This window comes from Staurois parvus, unplaced genomic scaffold, assembly GCF_062004578.1.
Source record: "Staurois parvus isolate SC_StPar_1 unplaced genomic scaffold, SC_StPar_1.0 ptg001322l, whole genome shotgun sequence".
NCBI classification, from domain to species: domain Eukaryota; kingdom Metazoa; phylum Chordata; class Amphibia; order Anura; family Ranidae; genus Staurois; species Staurois parvus.
The window spans coordinates 185035-205264 of NW_028319118.1; the positions used below are offsets into that span (position 1 = coordinate 185035).

General features: G+C 44.7%; 1 protein-coding gene and 1 long non-coding RNA gene across 2 annotated transcripts in view; one reads left to right on the plus strand and one right to left on the minus strand.

Moving 5' to 3' along the window:
* The first annotated feature begins 7684 nt into the window (after nucleotides 1-7684).
* LOC149437054 (uncharacterized) lies at nucleotides 7685-8236 on the plus strand. Its single transcript, XR_016308194.1, has 2 exons — nucleotides 7685-7825; nucleotides 8203-8236. It is a non-coding gene; the product is annotated as an uncharacterized LOC149437054 (long non-coding RNA).
* A 1873-nt stretch (nucleotides 8237-10109) lies between these two features.
* The window catches only part of LOC149437055 (vomeronasal type-2 receptor 26-like), a 50503-nt gene continuing 40382 nt past the window's right edge, over nucleotides 10110-20230 (minus strand). The window contains exons 9-10 of the mRNA XM_089661188.1: nucleotides 11285-11408; nucleotides 10110-11161 (exon numbers count right to left, since the gene is read on the minus strand). Of these exons, the coding sequence (XP_089517314.1) occupies nucleotides 10242-11161; nucleotides 11285-11408 (1044 nt within the window). The 3' untranslated portion in view covers nucleotides 10110-10241. The remainder of the gene's footprint in view (nucleotides 11162-11284; nucleotides 11409-20230) is intronic.

Genomic DNA, 20230 nt, shown 5'->3' on the forward strand with positions numbered 1-20230 from the left:
TATAGAAAATAGGCAGCCCCATAAAATTTAAATCCAAAGCCTAATACCTAATATAACAGTAATCTATCTTTGTCAATAGAAGATACTAGTGATTGCATTTTTATTGTACCATCACAAGAGGGCAGAACTACTTCCTGTGATAATAGGAAGACACAGAAGTAGGAACAAAAAGTCTAACACTTTGTTTCCTACAGGACAGTGATTACAGTGAACATATCCAGTCACATGTAATTAAGGGTTTTCTGTGTTTGTTACAGGTAAGCAGGAGGCTGTTTAACAAGATAAATAGGACAAAATGACTTAACATGTCCTGGTGATCAGTAAATGTCGCTGCTACTATTATACAATCAGATTACTTGTAGCATAAATGTGAATATATATTGCAGCTGTGTGATTTGGCGCTAAGGTACAGGGAATGTGATTTCTCTATTGTAATACGCTATTGTTATGCAGAATAGGTTCATAGCATATCTGCAGAGGTCTAGATATTCAGTATTGCAATTAAAGATGTTTATTAATGTATAGAAAAATACTTATTAATGTATATGGAAATATTTAGTAATGTATAGAGGACAGTGATTACAGTGAACATATCCAGTCACATGTAATTAAGAGTTTTCTGTGTTTGTTACAGCCATTCCTAATAAAACACTTCTGGTTTCACCCGACCCATCCTTCGCACAGTTGAATTATTTACCGTATGTGCAACAAAATTGGCGCCCAACGTGGGGCCGGGTGAAAGGAACGCCAAAAGGTCCGGAAGTGAAAAGGAGTGACTACGCTGTCCGTGGTGAAGTTAAAGAAAAACATTAGGAGTATGGATATCGAAAAGTTGCAAGATGAAATCAGTGAACATCTGATTCACATGACAGTCGATGATCTTATGGAGACTTGCCAGTTTATAAAGGCCTCTGAAGCAAGTATGGCAAAAGGAAAAACCCGGCGCCATTACATGCGGATAGTGAATGAGGTGTTAGATGAACTGGTAGAGACTGAAAGTGAAGAAATGGTGACACAATTTCTGCAGGCAACTAAGAAATTCATTGGTGAGTTAGAGAAGAGAGATAACATGGAAGCACCAAGCGATAGTGGCAAAGACCCTCAAGCAGAACAACAGTTAAAGCATTTAAAACAGCAATACTATAGTATACAGGAAAAACTTCAAGAAACGGCCAAGATGATAGAGGGACAGATGAAAGAACTTAGCACTAAAGACAAAGACTCAAAAGGAAGTCCTGCAAATCAAGACCCTAACCTAGTTGCTCAGAGACTTTCCCATACTAACTTGCCAGAAGTTACAATCAGAAAGGACTTTAAAATTGCTGGTCAGATAGGTGAAAAGGAATAGAAAGATAAGCTGTCCTATACTAACCTCATGCACCAGATTGACATGGGACTGCAAAAGGGATATCCCGAGTCAGAGCTTGTGGAAGCTGTGGTGAAAGCCATTAGTCCTGGGTCAAGTCTCAGAGGCATGCTAGAGCTGAAGAGTGGACTGACCCTAGTGCCACTCAAGAGAATCCTAAAAAGCCATTATAAAGAGGAAAATGCTTCCGAACTATACCAACAATTGATCAATATATCACACAATAGTAAAGAGACTCCCCAGAACTTCCTATTTAAGGCCATTGCATTGAAGGACCGTTTTCTGTTCGTTTCACAAGGGGAAGGTTCAGATGAACACTTTGGCACTGAATTTATACAAAAGAAATTCTTAAGGTCAGTGGGCACCGGACTGAGAAGTGACCATATCAAGTTCCAACTAAAACAACATTTGGACGATCCTACAGTCTCAGATGAGTTGCTCATAGAGAAGATGAATGAGGCTACAAACATGGAGATGGAAAGGGAGCAGAAACAAAAGAAATCTGAGCACAGTAACCTGACGAAGGGAAGAGAGTGCCAGGCCAACATCCTCCATTGTTCTCAGGTACCAGGCACCCTCTCTTTGCTTCCATCACAAACAAGTAGTCTGGCAATCCAACAGCCTTCAAAGAGTAACTCTGACCTTGAAAAGATTGTAATACAGTTGCAACAAGAAATATTCGATATGAAAACACTTCTCCAAGATTCGAGAACTCGACAAGAGCATGGCTTTGGAGAACCTAGAACAACTGTTGGATGAAGGACAGGGACTTGTCAATTTTGTGAAAAGACTGATCAGAGAACTGCATGTGACCATTGCTTTAACTGTGGTCGAGATGGACATAGGGCGAGACAATGCAGAGCGGCCAAACAAAATCAGTTAAACGGGAGAAGGTTGCTGTTAAGGGACCGACAGTAACCTGTGCCAGAACCAAACCTGCGTCCCAAAGTGCAAATCATGTCAGTAGTAAAGAAACCAGTCCCCAACCTACCATCAGAGCCCTGGCTGGAAAGTTAAACACAGACTACTGGAGGAAAACGCCAACCTGCCCTGCTCAAAGACTATCCCTGACAGCTGAAAAATTGCCAACCAATGTGAATGGCATCACTTTGAAAAAGCACAACAAGCTACTGGGTCTTATTGGAAAGAGATGCCTTGTGAACTGTGAAATAGACAAAACTCCTGTCCAGGCCTTATGGGATACTGGCTCTCAGGTTAGCATTATCAATGAGGGCTGGAGACAGCGAGTACTGCCACAAACTGTGCTCCGATCATTTGAAGAACTGCTGGGACCAGGGGTACTCCAAGGGAAAGCAGCCAATGAGACAGAGATTCCGTTCTCAGGTTGGATTGAGGTAACCTTTCAGCTTACATCGAGCAGTAATACTACCAAACAGTTATTAGTACCACTAGTAGTCTCTGAGGATGAGAAAGTGGCTGAGAAGCCAATTATCGGCTATAATATAATTGAAGAAACATTCAAAGAGACAGTTGCTGATGGGAAGAAAGTTATCCCAGGTTTTGTGGACATATTAAGAACAGCTTTGGAACTGCCAACCCCCAAAGCAGAAGTCCTTGTAAGCTTACTACAAGCCAACTGTAGGGAAACCAGTGGTGCTATCGTAAAGACTGGTACTAAGAACCAAAGAATCCCTGCAAATACTGTAACATACATCCGGTGTAGTGCTCACACCAAACCATCCTTGCAGGCTCAGACAGTTTTGTTTACACCGAGTGAGGCTTATCACCTGCCGGATGGACTGCATATTGGTGAGACACTAGTCTCATTTCAAAGAGGACAATTCTCCAAACTGACCATTCCAGTTTGGAATACAACTAAACGGGACATTGTGTTACCAGGTCAAACAAAGATTGGAGGTGTAGAGCCCATAAAAACAACATATCCGGCTCAAGTACAATTGAAACAATCAGCAAATGTGTTTACTAATTCGGTGACCTCTGAACCACAGACACTCAAGGTAGGACCAAGAGGGAAAATTGGAAATCCAAATGAGACTTATCCGCGGGTGGGGGATGACAATCAAGAGTGCTGGGACCCGCCAGTGCTTTTGAAACACCTCCCTCCTGAAGATCAACAAATCGTCAAAGAAATGCTACGGGAAGAATGCAATGCTTTTGCCAAAGATGACTCTGATGTAGGATGTATTCCTTCTTTACAGTTACAGATTCGTCTCAAAGACAGTACACCAGTCACGAGAACTTACATGTCTGTGCCGAAACCACTGCACCAAGAAGTTAAGGAATATCTGCAGGATCTGATAAATCGAGGATGGATTGCAGAATCAAAATCATCATATTCCTCACCCATTGTGTGCGTAAGAAATAAAGATGGCAGTTTAAGACTGTGTTGCGATTATAGAGAGTTGAACCAGAAGTCCATTCCTGACCGCCATCCAATTCCTAGAATCCAAGACATGCTGGACAGTCTAGGAGGAAGTTCATGGTTTTCTGTGCTAGACCAGGGGAAAGCATACCATCAAGGATTTATGGAAGAAGCCAGTCGACCATTGACAGCATTCATTACACCTTGGGGTTTATATGAATGGATCCGAATACCCTTTGGTCTGAGCTCTGCACCAGCCGAATTCCAACGCAGTATGGAGACATGTTTAATAGGACTGAGAGATGAGATTTGCCTGCCATACTTAGATGACAACCTTGTCCATAGTAAATCATTCCAGGAGCATGTGGAGCATGTCCGGTCAGTACTCCAACGTTACCAACAACACGGAATCAAGTTAACAGCCAGGAAGTGTGAACTTTTTCAAAATAAAGTCAGATTCCTGGGCAAGATTGTGTCAAAAGAAGGCCACTCTATGGACCCGGCCGACACGGCACCTGTTCTTGCCTTAAGAAACAACCAACCAAAGACTGTCGGAGAACTCAGGAAACTATTAGGATTTATTTCCTACTATCGCCCTTATGTTCAAAACTTCTCCAGAATTGCCAAACCTCTCTATGAACTATTGTCAGCATGTTTGACACCTACCACAACCCCAACACCAGATAACCAGACAAAGAAGAGGAGGAAACCAATCCCAAAGTCAAAAGGTCAACTTCCATCCTATCAGTCTATAGCCTGGACTGACCATCATCAGGTAGTACTGAACCAGCTCATTGAAGTGTTAACTCATCCTCCAGTTATGGGTTACCCCGATTATTCCAAACCCTTTGTTCTTCACTGTGATGCCTCACAAGAAGGACTAGGAGCCGTATTATACCAAGAGCAAGAGGAGAAACTAAAGGTGATTGCTTATGGGTCTAGAACTCTCACACCTGCTGAGAAAAACTACCACATGCATTCAGGGAAGCTCGAGTTTCTAGCAATGAAGTGGGCAATATGTGATAGATTCCAAGATTACCTATATTACTGTCCATCATTTGTTGTATATACTGATAACAATCCACTAACCTATGTCCTCACTACAGCAAAATTGAATGCTACAGGACATCGATGGGTTGCAGAACTAGCTGACTTCAATTTCACTATTAAATATCGTCCTGGGAGAAGGAATGCTGATGCAGATGTACTTTCTCGTATGCCATTGAGTCCTGAACAATACATGCAACAATGTCCACAAGAAGTAGACCCCAAAGTCATCACTTCCATAACCCAAGCAATTCAAGCACATCAAAAAGAAAGGATACCTTGGCTATGTCCAATGACGATTGCCAATACAACCGATGCAACACCAAAGAAGGTAACTCAAATACCAAAAGAGACAATAAGAACCGCACAGAAGGAAGACTCTGTGATTGGAAAAGTATGGAAGTATAAAAGCCAAAACAAGTTTCCATCCAAACAGGAACGACAAGGTGAACCTGTTGATCTTTTCATACTTATGAAACAGTGGACCAAACTCTACCTCGATGACAATAACATTTTGAGACGGAAAACATCATCTGGTTCTCAACTAGTGTTGCCCAAGTTGTACCATCACTTAGTATGGAAAGAGTTACATGAAGAGATGGGACACTTAGGAGTAGAAAGGACTGTAAATTTAATCAGAGAAAGATTCTTTTGGCCACATATGCAAAGGGACACTGAGCATTACATCACTCGTCAATGTACTTGTCTGAAAGACAAACGACCAAATAAGCTTGTTCGGGCCCCGTTGAACAACATTGTGACAACTTATCCTTTTGAGATGGTCTCCATTGACTTTCTTCATCTCGAGAAATGTAAAGGTGGATATGAGTATATCTTAGTGGTTATAGATCATTTTACAAGATTTGCTCAGGCATATGCAACCAAGAACAAGTCCGCAAAAACTGTTGCTGACAAAATATTCAATGATTTTGTCTTGAAATTCGGATTTCCTACCAGAATTCACCATGATATGGGTAGAGAATTTGAAAATCACTTGTTTTTGACATTAGGGAAGCACTGCCACATCCAAAATTCTCACACAACGCCATATCGCCCAGAAGGTAATGGGCAAGTTGAAAGATTTAATCGTACCCTGCTATCAATGCTTCGTCACCAAATTCCAAAAAGGACTGGAAAAATTCATTAGCAAAGGTAGTCCATGCATATAACTGTACTCGAAGTGAAGCTACAGGACAATCTCCATTCTTTCTACTGTTTGGAAGGTCTCCAAGACTACCCATTGATAGTATGTTTGACACTCCAGTAACTGAAAAATACAAGACCTACTCTGAGTATGTGAACATATGGACAGATAGAATGTCTGAGGCCTATAAGGTTGCTTCAAAAATAGCTACTCACAGAGAGGAAAAGAACACTATGACAAGAAAATTCATGGAGCTGAACTTCTACCAGGTAGCAAATTTCTAGTCAGAAATCTTACCGAAAGAGGAGGTCCAGGAAAATTGAGATAATTTTGGGAAGATACCATACATGTTGTTCTTAAAAAGAAGTGTGCAGACAGTCCAGTGTATGAAATCAAACCAGAAACTGGAAAAGGCCGAACAAGGATTTTACATCGCAACTTACTATTGCCATGTGATTATCTACCTAGCGACCAAGGTCAACAGATACCCAAAAGAACCGGTGCAAGGAAGCAAGTGAAGGATCGAAATACAACTCAACAACCTACACAGACATCTGAGGGAGAATCAGAAAATGAATCAGATCACGAACAAAGACACTGGAGATCTTTCATCCCAGTCACCCAGCATGACCACCCAGAGGAAAGTACAGAGCTAAATCCAGAAGCTATTGAGTTCTACCCACGTCAGCTGGAAGTAAGTGAGTATGATTTAGAAGGAGTCAGAGAGACTGAGCCTATAGATCAAATTGAACAAACTGAGTATGCATTTGGAGGTATAGAAGAAGAATGCCCAGCAACAGAGAACACAGAACAACTTGTTGAAAGTGATGTAGAGGAGAATAAGGACCTTTCAGATTCACTTCCTCAATGTAGAATACAACCCTACAGGAACAGGAGACAACCAAAGATTTTGACATATGACACTTTAGGTCAACCCAGTAGTGTTACCAGAGTTTCATCTATACAGGTTATAGACAGTATTCCTACATTACCTGTTGACTCTAGCTGGTATTTCAGTTCAGAATGTTTTGCTGAAGACTATAGAAGTTGGTAGAAGTGATTATGTTTATTGATCCATTGTTTACTATTTGGGACACTATACCAAAGTTAATTACCAAAATCAGAATAATTATATGTTGCTTTTCTGTTGGTTCAAGTAAGGAAAAATATAATTGCATTTGTACTGCAGATATTGTAGGTCAGGCAGAACCAGTTTTAGGTGAGGGAACTAGATGTTACAAAGAGACAAAGTCGGCCGATAAAAGTACAGAGCAGTAGATGGCAACGTTATGCTGCATTGTTGATGTACAATGGGTATTCCGCCATTATGATAAAAAGGTATAAAAGTAATAAGATGTTCCCTAGTTTCTCATCACCTTTGTCTAAACTTAGTAACCTATACAAATATGTATAGAAAGGGGTTTTACTAAATAGTTGGTTACACGCAACTATATCTTGCCAGGTACTATAGCGCTGTGGGCCTGGTGGGAAGCTGTGATGTAATAGGGAGTAGATGTCACAGGGAGGATGTTTCCTCAAGTAACTTGGTTACTACTTACCATTGGCTTCCTATGGTTACTACTAGACAAGTAAAAGAATGTTTTCTTAAAAAAATTCTGCGTATGTCAGGGACGACATAACAAATTTGTGGGGGAGAGTGTAAGAGGTGTAGAAAATAGACAGCCCCATCAAATTTAAATCCAAAGCCTAATACCTAATATAACAGTAATCTATCTTTGTCAATAGAAGATACTAGTGGTTGCATTTTTATTGTATCATCACAAGAGGGCAGAACTACTTCCTGTGATAATAGGAAGACACAGAAGTAGGAACTAAAAGTCTAACACTTTGTTTCCTACAGGACAGTGATTACAGTGAACATATCCAGTCACATGTAATTAAGGGTTTTCTGTGTTTGTTACAGGTAAGCAGGAGGCTGTATAACATGATAAATAGGACAAAATGACTTAACATGTCCTGGTGATCAGTAAATGTCGCTGCTACTATTATACAATCAGATTACTTGTAACATAAATGTGAATATAGATTGCAGCTATGTGATTTGGCGCTAAGATACAGGGAATGTGATTTCTCTATTGTAATACGCTATTGTTATGCAGAATAGGTCACTAGCATATATGCAGAGGTCTAGATATTCAGTATTGCAATTAAAGATGTTTATTAATGTATAGGAAAATACTTATTAATGTATATGGAAATATTTAGTAATGTATAGAGGACAGTGATTACAGTGAACATATCCAGTCACATGTAATTAAGGGTTTTCTGTGTTTGTTACAGCCATTCCTAATAAAACACTTCTGGTTTCACCCGACCCATCCTTCGCACAGTTGAATTATTTACCGTATGTGCAACATATACTATAGAGGAAGACATACTATAGAGGAAGACATACTATAGAGGAAGATATGCTATAGAGGAAGACATGCTATAGAGGAAGATATACTATAGAGGAAGATATACTATAGAGGAAGACATGCTATAGAGGAAGACATACTATAGAGGAAGACATACTATAGAGGAAGATATACTATAGAGGAAGACATACTATAGAGGAAGATATACTATAGAGGAAGACATACTATAGAGGAAGACATACTATAGAGGAAGACATACTATAGAGGAAGACATACTATAGAGGAAGATATACTATAGAGGAAGACATGCTATAGAGGAAGACATACTATAGAGGAAGACATACTATAGAGGAAGACATACTATAGAGGAAGACATACTATAGAGGAAGACATACTATAGAGGAAGACATACTATAGAGGAAGACATACTATAGAGGAAGATATACTATAGAGGAAGACATGCTATAGAGGAAGACATGCTATAGAGGAAGATATACTATAGAGGAAGATATACTATAGAGGAAGACATACTATAGAGGAAGACATACTATAGAGGAAGACATACTATAGAGGAAGACATACTATAGAGGAAGACATACTATAGAGGAAGACATACTATAGAGGAAGACATACTATAGAGGAAGACATACTATAGAGGAAGACATACTATAGAGGAAGATATACTATAGAGGAAGACATGCTATAGAGGAAGACATGCTATAGAGGAAGATATACTATAGAGGAAGATATACTATAGAGGAAGACATACTATAGAGGAAGACATACTATAGAGGAAGACATACTATAGAGGAAGATATACTATAGAGGAAGACATGCTATAGAGGAAGACATGCTATAGAGGAAGATATACTATAGAGGAAGATATACTATAGAGGAAGACATACTATAGAGGAAGACATACTATAGAGGAAGATATACTATAGAGGAAGATATACTATAGAGGAAGATATACTAGTTTAATTGAGTTATCTGGACTCCAAGCCCCATTTGAATCTAAAGAACAACAGCTCATATAACAAAATAATATATTTAGGTGCTTAATCAGCTTTCCCCCACATAGGATATACATCACATAGGATACACCTCACATAGGATACACCTCACATAGGATACACATCGCATAGGATACACCTCACATAGGATACACCTCACATAGGATACACCTAGCATAGGATACACCTCACATAGGATACACCTCACATAGGATACACCTCGCATAGGATACACCTAGCATAGGATACACCTCGCATAGTATACACCTCGCATAGTATACACCTCGCATAGGATACACATCGCATAGGATACACATCGCATAGGATACACCTCACATAGGATACACCTCACATAGGATACACATCGCATAGGATACACCTCACATAGGATACACATCGCATAGGATACACCTCGCATAGGATACACCTCGCATAAGATACACCTCACATAGGATACACCTAGCATAGGATACACCTAGCATAGGATACACCTAGCATAGGATACACCTCGCATAGGATACACCTCACATAGGATACACCTCACATAGGATACACCTCACATAGGATACACCTAGCATAGGATACACCTCACATAGGATACACCTCGCATAGGATACACATCGCATAGGATACACATCGCATAGGATACACATCGCATAGGATACACATCGCATAGGATACACCTAGCATAGGATACACCTCGCATAGGATACACCTCGCATAGGATACACCTCGCATAGGATACACCTCACATAGGATACACCTCACATAGGATATACAGTATATACCATAAAATATACTCTTTGTAAATGATAACTAATTGTTAAACACATATATTTATTACCTGGTATTCAGGACTGTTTTTAGAAGAGTCTTAGGTTAGGTACACACTATTGTCCCCTTTTAATCTAAACACACAAATTAACCCTCAACACAACTTTGATGTACTCTAAAAATAAGGTTGGGTTTTGATTTTGTCCAAAATACATCTGTGGGAATTTCTTTCAGGTGTTATGATAATTATATAACATTTAGGAAAAAATATGCAGCCCAATAATCCAACACTGGAGGTCAGTATGGCGAATACCTCCACAGCCACCATGTATTTCCCTCTGGTGCTCAGATAGGCCGGGATCATGGCAATCCAGACACTGCAGAACACCAGCATGCTGAAGGTGATGTACTTGGCCTCGTTAAAACTGTCCGGTAATGTCCTCACCATGAAAGCCAGAATAAAACTCACAGAGGCCAGAAACCCCATATAACCCAACATAGAGTAGAAGCCAATAACCGACCCTTCATTACACTGAATGATGATCTTTCCAGGATAGGAGTCCATGTCATACTCTTGGTAAGGAGGAGACACTGACAGCCAAATAACACAGATCACAACTTGGACAGAGGAACAGATTATGACAACAGAGTTAGAAATCTTCTCCCCCAACCACTTCCTCCAGTAGCTGCCAGGTTTGGAGGCCTTGAAGGCAATGCAGACGGTGATGGTCTTGGCCAGAACACAAGAGACAGCAATGGAGAAGAAGACCCCAAATGACATTTGTCTCAGCATGCAGGTTATATCCACAGGATGTCCGAGGAACAAGAAGATGCAGAGGAAGTTCAGCAAGATGGAGGTCAGGAGGACGAAGCTCACAGTCCGGTTATTGGCTTTCACTACTGGAGTGTCCCGGAGTAAAATGAACAATGTCAGTATATAGAGAGTTCCAGCAGAACATAATATAGAGATACCATAGAAAGCTAGAGCTATGATATTTGTCTCGTAGGAAAGATAGTCATACGTTTTGGGAATACAGATTACTCGTCTCTCATCTGGCCAATGGTCGTCAGGACATTTGTGGCAGATCTCACTGTCTGTGGAGGAAGAACAGAATAAAATATGCCACAAATTATTACAATTATTAACTGATTACAAGATAATAAAATAACATATTTTGAGCATCTGTTCTTTAATGATTGTGCGTTGGTATTTGTCACCTGATACATTGAAGATTTCCCCATCAGAGCACGGCACACAGTGATAGCAGCAGGAATGGATTCCTCCAGTTGGACCTTTCCTGTGTCCCGGAGGACACGGCTCATTGCAGCGAGCTAGAGGAAACTGAAAAAAAATTTTTTTTTTTGTCAGAATTAGAGAAATACTTCAGGTTCTCATACATGTAGGAAAAGAACTGTTTTTTGTACACACTAAAATAATGTACGTGTGGGGAGGGGCAGCGCGGTGCGGGCAGTAAAAACACAGAGTCTGGTTTCAGGAAAACCTGGAACTATTGAATACTTGTATTAAACAGAATGCCAATGTCACAAACACCTTGGCGGGAGAGCACCGCTAGGGAAATAAATCTCAGTTCAATGTAGTCAGATGTGGAGGTGGTGCCAACAATGGCTGTTTCAGAGGGTGAAGCGCGCCCTGGCCGATCCCAAGAGGGAAGCTCCTTTCCAGGACAGCAAGTCCTTAATCTTTCCCTTCTCATCAGGAACCTTTCCCTACAGCTAGTTACTTTTCCTAACAAATAGGGTCTCTGTCACGGTCAGGCAGAAGTTGGTATTAGGCAGAAGCGTAGTCGAGAACAAGACAAGGTTGGTAATGAGCAGCTGTAGGTTGCGATCAGGCAAAAACGTAGTCGAGAACAAGCCAAGGACGGTAATGAGCAGTCGCAGGTTGGGATCAGGCAGAAGCGTGATCGAGAACAAGCCAAGGTCGGTAATGAGCATTTGCAGGTTGGGATCAGGCAGAAGCGTAGTCGAGAACAAGCCAAGTTCAGTAATGATCAGTCGCAGGTTGGGATCAGGCAGAAGCATAGTCGAGAACAAGCCAAGGTCGGTAAGGAGCAGTCGCAGGTTGAGATCAGGCAGAAGCGTAGTCGAGAACAAGCCAAGGTCGGTAATGTACAGTCGCAGGTTGGGATCAGGCAGAAGCGTAGTAGAGAACAAGCCAAGGTCAGCAATGAGCAGTCACAGGTTGGGATCAAGCAGAAGCGTAGTTGAGAACAAGCCAAGGTCGGCAATGAGCAGTCGCAGGTTGGGATCAGGCAGAAGCGTAGTCGAGAACAAGCCAAGGTCGGTAATGAGCAGTCGCAGGTTGGGATCAGGCAGAAGCGTAGTCGAGAACAAGCCAAGGTCGGTAATGAGCAGTCGCAGGTTGGGATCAGGCAGAAGCGTAGTCGAGAACAAGCCAAGGTCGGTAATGAGCAGTCGCAGGCTGGGATCAGGCAGAAGCGTAGTTGAGAACAAGCCAAGGTCGGTAAAGAGAAGTCGCAGGTTGGGATCAGGCAGAAGCGTAGTCGAGAACAAGCCAAGGTCGGTAAGGAGCATTCGCACGTTGGGATCAGGCAGAAGCATAGTCAAGAACAAGCCAAGGTCAGTAAAGAGCAGTAGCAGGTTGGGATCAGGCAGAAGCGTGGTCAGTAAACAAGCCAAGGTCGGTAATGAGCAGTCGCAGGTTGGGATCAGGCAGAAGCGTAGTCGAGAACAAGCCAAGGTTGGTAATGAGCAGTCGCAGGTTGGGATCAGGCAGAAGCGTAGTCGAGAACAAGCCAAGGTCGGTAATGAGCAGTCGCAGGTTGGGATCAGGCAGAAGCGTAGTCGAGAACAAGCCAAGGTCGGTAATGAGCAGTCACAGGTTGGGATCAGGCAGAAGCGTAGTCGAGAACAAGCCAAGGTCGGTAATGAGCAGCTTCAGATTGGGATCAGGCAGAAGCGTAGTCGAGAACAAGCCAAGGTCGGTAATGAGTAGTCTCAGGTTGGGATCAGGCAGAAGCGTAGTCGAGAACAAGCCAAGGTCGGTAATGAGCAGTCGCAGGTTGGGATCAGGCAGAAGCTTAGTCGAGAACAAGCCAAGGTCGGTAAGGAGCATTCGCACGTTGGGATCAGGCAGAAGCGTAGTCGAGAACAAGCCAAGGTCGGTAATGAGCAGCTGCAGATTGGGATCAGGCAGAAGTGTAGGCGAGAACAAGCCAAGGTCGGTAATGACCAGTCGCAGGTTGGGATCAGGCAGAAGCGTAGTCGAGAACAAGCCAAGGTCGGTAATGAGCAGCTGCAGATTGGGATCAGGCATAAGAGTAGTCGAGAACAATCCAAGGGTCTAGAATGAGTGATAGCAAAATATGAATAATAACAGAGAAGGCAAGGAGCAAAATACTGGCTGGAGAGCACAATAATCTGGCAAACAGGAAGTGCAGAGACATGGCTTATATCAGGAAGTTCATGGGAGGAGCAAGGGGTTCAAGGTTCATGAAAAACAACGTGAAGATAGGATCGTCCAAATAGTTGTCAAGGGAGCTGTCCAGCAGGTGGCTCAGCAAGAAGAAACATTGCTACTCACCGCAGAAGGCCCAGGTTTGGGTCTCTCCCTACACTGGCAACACACTAGAAGCGCACAGAAATTCCAGAGCAGGGACTTAAATAGCTGCTTGATAAAGAAGCGCACTTCCACCTTTCCTGGCTAGTGCATGCTCTGAAACGCTCCTAAATGCGTCGCAGTGCACCTTGGGTATCTGACGTTATCACGGCCACACTGTCGCTGCGTTCCAGCGTACGTTCCACCCAGCTTTGAGTGAGGACATGCACGCCGGCTGGCTCCACAGCTGTTCCCCTCCAGCTACCACGCCGCTCCAGTGGCACGCTGACTACTACATACTCCACACCGATGACAGCTCTTCACCCTGTATACCCACCTGACCGATGTTTACACCATACCATGGTTTTTATGCTATTATTTACCTCAACTATGTGAGTGTTCCTACCTTTAAACCTGAATAAAGTGATATACTGCACTTAGAGGCACTTCTTCTCCTTCTCTCAACTTAAATAGACCCTGCTGACCCAAGATGGCCACCGCCAATCACATGGGCACAGTGTAGCCAAACATAATGCTGCTCTATTGACCGAAGAAACCATAGAGAAAGGTTGCTTCTCTTGGACTTCCTCTCCAGGCTGAGGTATCACTCGATCTACAAGGGCTCACTACCACAGACACCTGACTAAATGTTAGGACTTTGAAAGCCATAATGCTGGGCAGCTCCACTATACATATAGTGACTGTAGCTAGTAAGTTGCTGCTTTGGTCTCCTGCCACCCCTCCCACTTACTGATCATTGAAGCCGCCACTCCTCACTTAACCCCCCTGGCAGTATTCCCGAGTGTAGCTCGGGGTTAACTTTTAGTACCAGAAGCGGTAACCCCCTCGAGCTACACTCGGGATTACCCTGCAGCGTTGCTCTGGGATCTCTCCAGGGGGTCTTGCGGTCCCGTTATGTCCCCCGTGCAGCGTCTCCGGCCGATGCCGTCTTCCGGGTTCCGTTCCCTCTGTATAAAAGTGGATAAAAGTGATCCTTACTATATCCTACATCATAGTAATATATTCTAATTGAATAAGAGTGTTTAAATTGATTAATACATATATATATATTAAGGTTTATTATATTAGATATGGCTATTATCGCCATCATTTATCATTAAGTGAATTCTGCTCCATTACCAGTTAACCCCTTGCCTACCAGGCACTTATACCCCCTTATTTACCAGGCCAATTTTCAGCTTTCAGCGCTGCCGCACTTTGATTGGCAATTGCACGGTCATGCAACATTGTACCCATATGAAATTTTGATCATTTTTTTCTCACAAATAGTGCTTTCTTTTGGGGGTATTTAATCGCCACTGGGCACTTTACTTTTTGCGCTATAAATAAAAAAAGTGCAAAAAATTTGAAAAAAAAAAGTTTCTTTGTTTCTATTATAAAATTTTTCAAACAGGTATTTTTTCTCCTTCACTGATGTGCGTTGATGAGGCAGCACTGATGGGCACTGATATGCGTCACTGATGGGCACTGATAGGCAGCACTAAAGGGCACTGAAAGGCAGTACTAATGAGGTGGCACGGATAGGCGGCACTGATAGTCAGCACTAAGGAGGTGTCACGGATAGGCGGCACTAATATGCAGCACTGATAGGCGGCACTGATAGGTGACACTGATGATGGCTACTGATAGATGGCACTGACTGGCATCACTGCTGGGCACTGACTGGCGGCACTGACTGGCACAACCCCTGGGCACTGACTGGTGGCACTGACTGGCAGCACTGCTGGGCTGCACTGGTGGGTGGCACTGGTGGGCAGCACTGGTGGGTGGGCACAGGTGGGTGGCACTGGTGGGCACAGGTGGGTGGGCACAGGTAGGTGGCACTGCTGGGCACAGGTAGGTGGCACTTCTGGGCACAGGTAGGTGGCACTGCAGAGTGGCACAGGTGGGTGCACTGCTGGGCACAGGTGGGTGATCTGCTGGGCACAGGTGGGTGGAGCTAGTGGGCGCACTGCTGGGCACAGGTGGGCGGAACTTGCGGGTGGCACTGCTGGGCACCGATCATCAGGGCACTGATCATCAGTGCCCTAATGATCGGTGCCGATCCCCGCTCTGACAACTGCCGGTTCTCAGCAGTACTTTCCTCACGATCTGACAGCGTGAGGAAAGTGCAGCCGAGAACCAGCACTTGCATTTCCCTCTGATCAGCGTGTCATTGGACACCGCTGATCACGTGGTAAAAGGCCGCTGTGATTGGCCTTTCACCACATCACGTGATCAGCTGTGTCCGTAGGACACAGCGATCACAGAGATCGCCGGGTGCGCGCCCCCTGGGGCACGCAGGAGAGCGCGTTCTGGGAGGACGTCATATGACGTCCACTCAGAACTGGCCGACCGCAGTGAAGCTGTCATTTGGCGATCTGCGGTCGGCAGCTAGTTAAAATGGCTTCTGCTGCTTCCAAAGGCTTATAAAAGATATTTTATGCAAGTTTGTGCAAGTTGTCAAAAACTGCCGAGTAATGATGAATGTTTGACAAAATGTCTCGATAAGATATCCTGAAGTGTAAAAGGCAAATATTGTGGAGTGTAACTGATAAGCAGAAAGGTGGGCAACAAGCCATGAAAAACCCTATAAGTGTATGGACTGTCACATATCTAATCAGAGCATCTGATGGGCGGGGCATGGGCGGGGCATGGGCGCTCTCATACAATGGTATTATCACTAATAAACATATCATTCCCAGCTCTCATCTGCAAGGTTGTTTATTTCAGGTGTAAAGCCGTGAAATCCCTAATCACCTGCAAGCGTGGGGATGGAACCGGCGGGAATTTCAAAAATGTAAAAAAAGTGACATTCACTAAATACAGTAAAATCACATCGTATAACATTGCTGTATCCAACCATTTCACATACATTGTGTCCCGAGTGCTTTGTCCGGTGCCCTGCCTGCATTATTACTGTTCTTTCTGCCTGGAAACTGAGAAACGTCCATGGCGTCCAAAAAGCGTCCCTTTAGGTCAGACGCGGTTTTAGACCGGCTAGAGAACAGCGATAGTAAATCAGAACCACTTGCAGAATTGAGTGATAATGATTGGTGGGGGAAATTCCTCATCAGACACTGAAAACGATTCTGCGACTGAGCTCAGCGATGGGCCAACTTGGCGCTCTATTTCACATTTCAGTGTTTTTGGTTTGATTATATTATTGAATTACATTTATTATTATATTATTATTATTTTTTATGAATATTTATTAAATTATAATTTATGATTTCGTGTTTCAAGTTTTATCCTCCCCGGGATGTTTACTAGACTCTTGTTCGGACAGATTTCAGGGAGTTATTCCTAAGAATTACAGCCTACAATAAAAAAAAGACATTCCCATTGAAAACAAAGTACCGCTCTGAGCACAGAAATCCTGACATCATCAGACCTCTAGGGAGGTTAACAAGCAATAGTGAGGTGCAGTTGGTGGGTCAGAGTGTTGACTTCCTACATGAAGTTGTTTTTTTGTTACATAAATGATTTCCCTCCTGTTCTAGAAGGTAAACAAGAGTATATACACAGAATAGGGATGGGCTTCATGTTGGAATCTAACCTAAGTTCGACTTGAACATTAGCCCATCGGGTGTTCGGTGAACACATGTATGGTAAGGGCGTTCAGTGGGCTGTTCATCTGCTGTGCCCCACAATGCACTGCACCCTGACAGTGCATTATGATTGGTCAAAGCAATGCACCTGACCACAGCGCGTGAGAACGTCACAAAGGGGTGGGGTGAACCCCACCCCTTGTGACATCATGACAGTATTGAAGAACTGTCATCTGGGGCACAGCTGTCAGACGGCAGGAGCTGGCATTGAGAGCGTAGCGCTTTTTTTTTGGTCTTTTTTTGGGTAGTGCCAGAGGCAGGCATTGTGATTGGCATTGGATCTACTTTGGGGGACATTTTTATTTTTTTTATTTTTAATAAAGGACTCATCAAAGATTGTCTCCTGTCTTTTTTTACACTACACTTTCTTTTTTTTTGTGAATGTGTAGCAGTTCCACATCCTCATTCCCAAGGAGGGGGCAGGGATCTGAGGGCCCCCTTGTTAAATGGGTCTTCCAGATCCCAATAATCCCCCCACCCGTAGACCTCCACAACCACAGGCCACAGTCAACATGCGGACAATGTGCTTTGAAGGGCAAGTAGCCTGGTATGGTTCGGGGGGGGGGGGGGCGCTTGCTTGCCCGCCCCAGCAGCCCCTCGCTCTTCTGTTGCCAGCAATCTGGCCCCCTGTCGAGGGAGCATCCTGCTCCCCTGGCCGAGCACTAGAACGTTGGCCCTTCTGCTCTGGGAATCCACATGCAGGCTCCCTCCTATCACCCCGCTCCCTGTCCCCACGTGCACGTCCCGATCCCGTCTTCCCACGCTCTTGTCAAGGTCCTACCTTTTCCCTGAGGTTATGTTACTCCATGTGCTGGTGTCCATCTTGGATTCTGCTGTGCATGATGGGAATCCTTCTATGCCTTCAGGTCTCTGTGGTCCATCCCCCAGAGGGGTGTGGCTGATGACATATAAGCCTGTGGCCCGCACATGCTCTTTGCACTTGTGTCTTGTGTCTTTGTGTTGCTATTACTCTTTGGGCATCTCCCTTTGGGTCTTCTGCAACCCATTCCCAATGGGGAGCGTCCTTGGTCACATCTAGGTATGGACTTTATTGTAGACCTCCCGGTGTCTCGGGGTCATACGGTCATCCTCATGATCGTTGATCGGTTTTCCAAGATGTGCCATTGCATTCCACTCAGGAAATTACCCACAGCGCAAGAACTGGCCACGGTCTTTTCCAGGGAGATTTTTTGCCTGCATGGGTTGCCTAAGGTGATTGTCTCGGACCGCGGGAGTCAGTTCGTGTCCAGATTCTGGCGCGCCTTCTGCTCCCAGTTGGGTATTAGTCTCTCCTTTTCTTCAGCCTACCACCCGCAGTCCAATGGGGCTGCGGAGCGTTCCAATCAGGCCTTAGAACAATTCCTTCGGTGTTATATTTCAGACCATCAGGACGATTGGGCCGATCTCCTGCCTTGGGCAGAGTTTGCCAGGAACTCGGCGGTCAACTCCTCCTCCGGGATGTCTCCTTTCATGGCCAACTATGGGTTTCAACCCGCGGTATTACCTGAGAGGTTCTCACCACAGGACATTTCGGCTGTGGAGAACCATCTTGCTGCCCTGCGTTCTTCATGGGGGCAGATCCAGAGGGCCTTGAGGGACTCAGCTCAGCGCCAGAAGTTCCAGGCTGATCGCAGACGGTTGCCCGCTCCTTCATACCAGGTCGGCGATCGTGTGTGGTTGTCTACTCGCAACCTCAATCTTCGGGTGCCCACACCCAAACTAGCTCCCCGTTTTGTCGGTCCTTTCCGCATTCTCCGCAAAGTGAATCCGGTGGCCTATGCCCTTGCCCTTCCGTCTGGGATGCGGATCTCCAATATCTTTCATGTTTCCCTGTTGAAACCTCTGATCTGCAATCGCTTCACTACCTCTCTGCCTCGGCCCCGTCCTGTCCGGTTGACGGTCATGAGGAGTATGAGGTGAGCCGGATCCTGGACTCTCGATTGGTGCAAGGTCGATTACAGTTCCTGGTTCATTGGCGCGGTTATGGCCCCGAGGAGCGTTCCTGGGTCCCTTCCGCGGATGTCCATGCGCCTGCCCTCCTCCGCGCTTTTCATACCCGCTTTCCTCAGAAACCTTTTGTTGAGCCGCGGAGGGGGAGGGGTCTTTGAGGAGGAGGTACTGTCAAGGTCCTACCTTTTCCCTGAGGTTATGTTACTCCATGTGCTGGCGTCCATCTTGGATTCTGCTGTGCATGATGGGAATCCTTTTATGCCTTCAGGTCTCTGTGGTCCATCCCCCAGAGGGGTGTGGCTGATGACATATAAGCCTGTGGCCCGCACATGCTCTTTGCACTTGTGTCTTGTGTCTTTGTGTTGCTATTACTCTGTTCTGACTCTCGTGACTCTCCTGGTATCTGATTCGGCTTGTGACTTGACTATTCTTTGTATTCTCCCTTGATCTGATCCTCTGTTGCTGAACCCGGCTCGTGACCTGTGATTCTCGTCTGTTGTCCTGTACTGTTTTGTCCTGTTGTTGTTGACCCGGCTTGTCTGACTACTCTTTTGTCTCTTCCACCAGCTACACGCCATTGGCGGCGGCCATTACCGCAGCTGAGGTGTCTCGGGGGCCGCGACCTGGTTCCTGGCTGCGTCAAGTCCATCCCCACCATCAGGGGCCCTGGTGAAGGGCAGCCTGGGACTTAGACTCCGCGCCCTGAGGGACTTCGGTCTGTGGGTAGTGGTTGTCGTCAGCCAGTGCGTTACATTGTTAGGCCTGCCTGTCCATTCCTCGGCCCCTGCCCTGACAGCTCTGTGCCCGACATGGACAAAGGCTGCATTCCCTGTGCTGGGCTGGAGACGCAGGGAGAGGGGCCCGTTGCCATGGTAACCAGATGCTAAGTATTTAATGCAGAGCGTGGTCCCGGGGTAGATCTCCTGACTGTTGTCCCTGCTAGTGTGAGCGAGGTCTGAGCTCCGGGCCAGCCTCCCCATTGATCCAATCCCCCTCCTCTTACTGAGCTCCACTGCCTGCCAG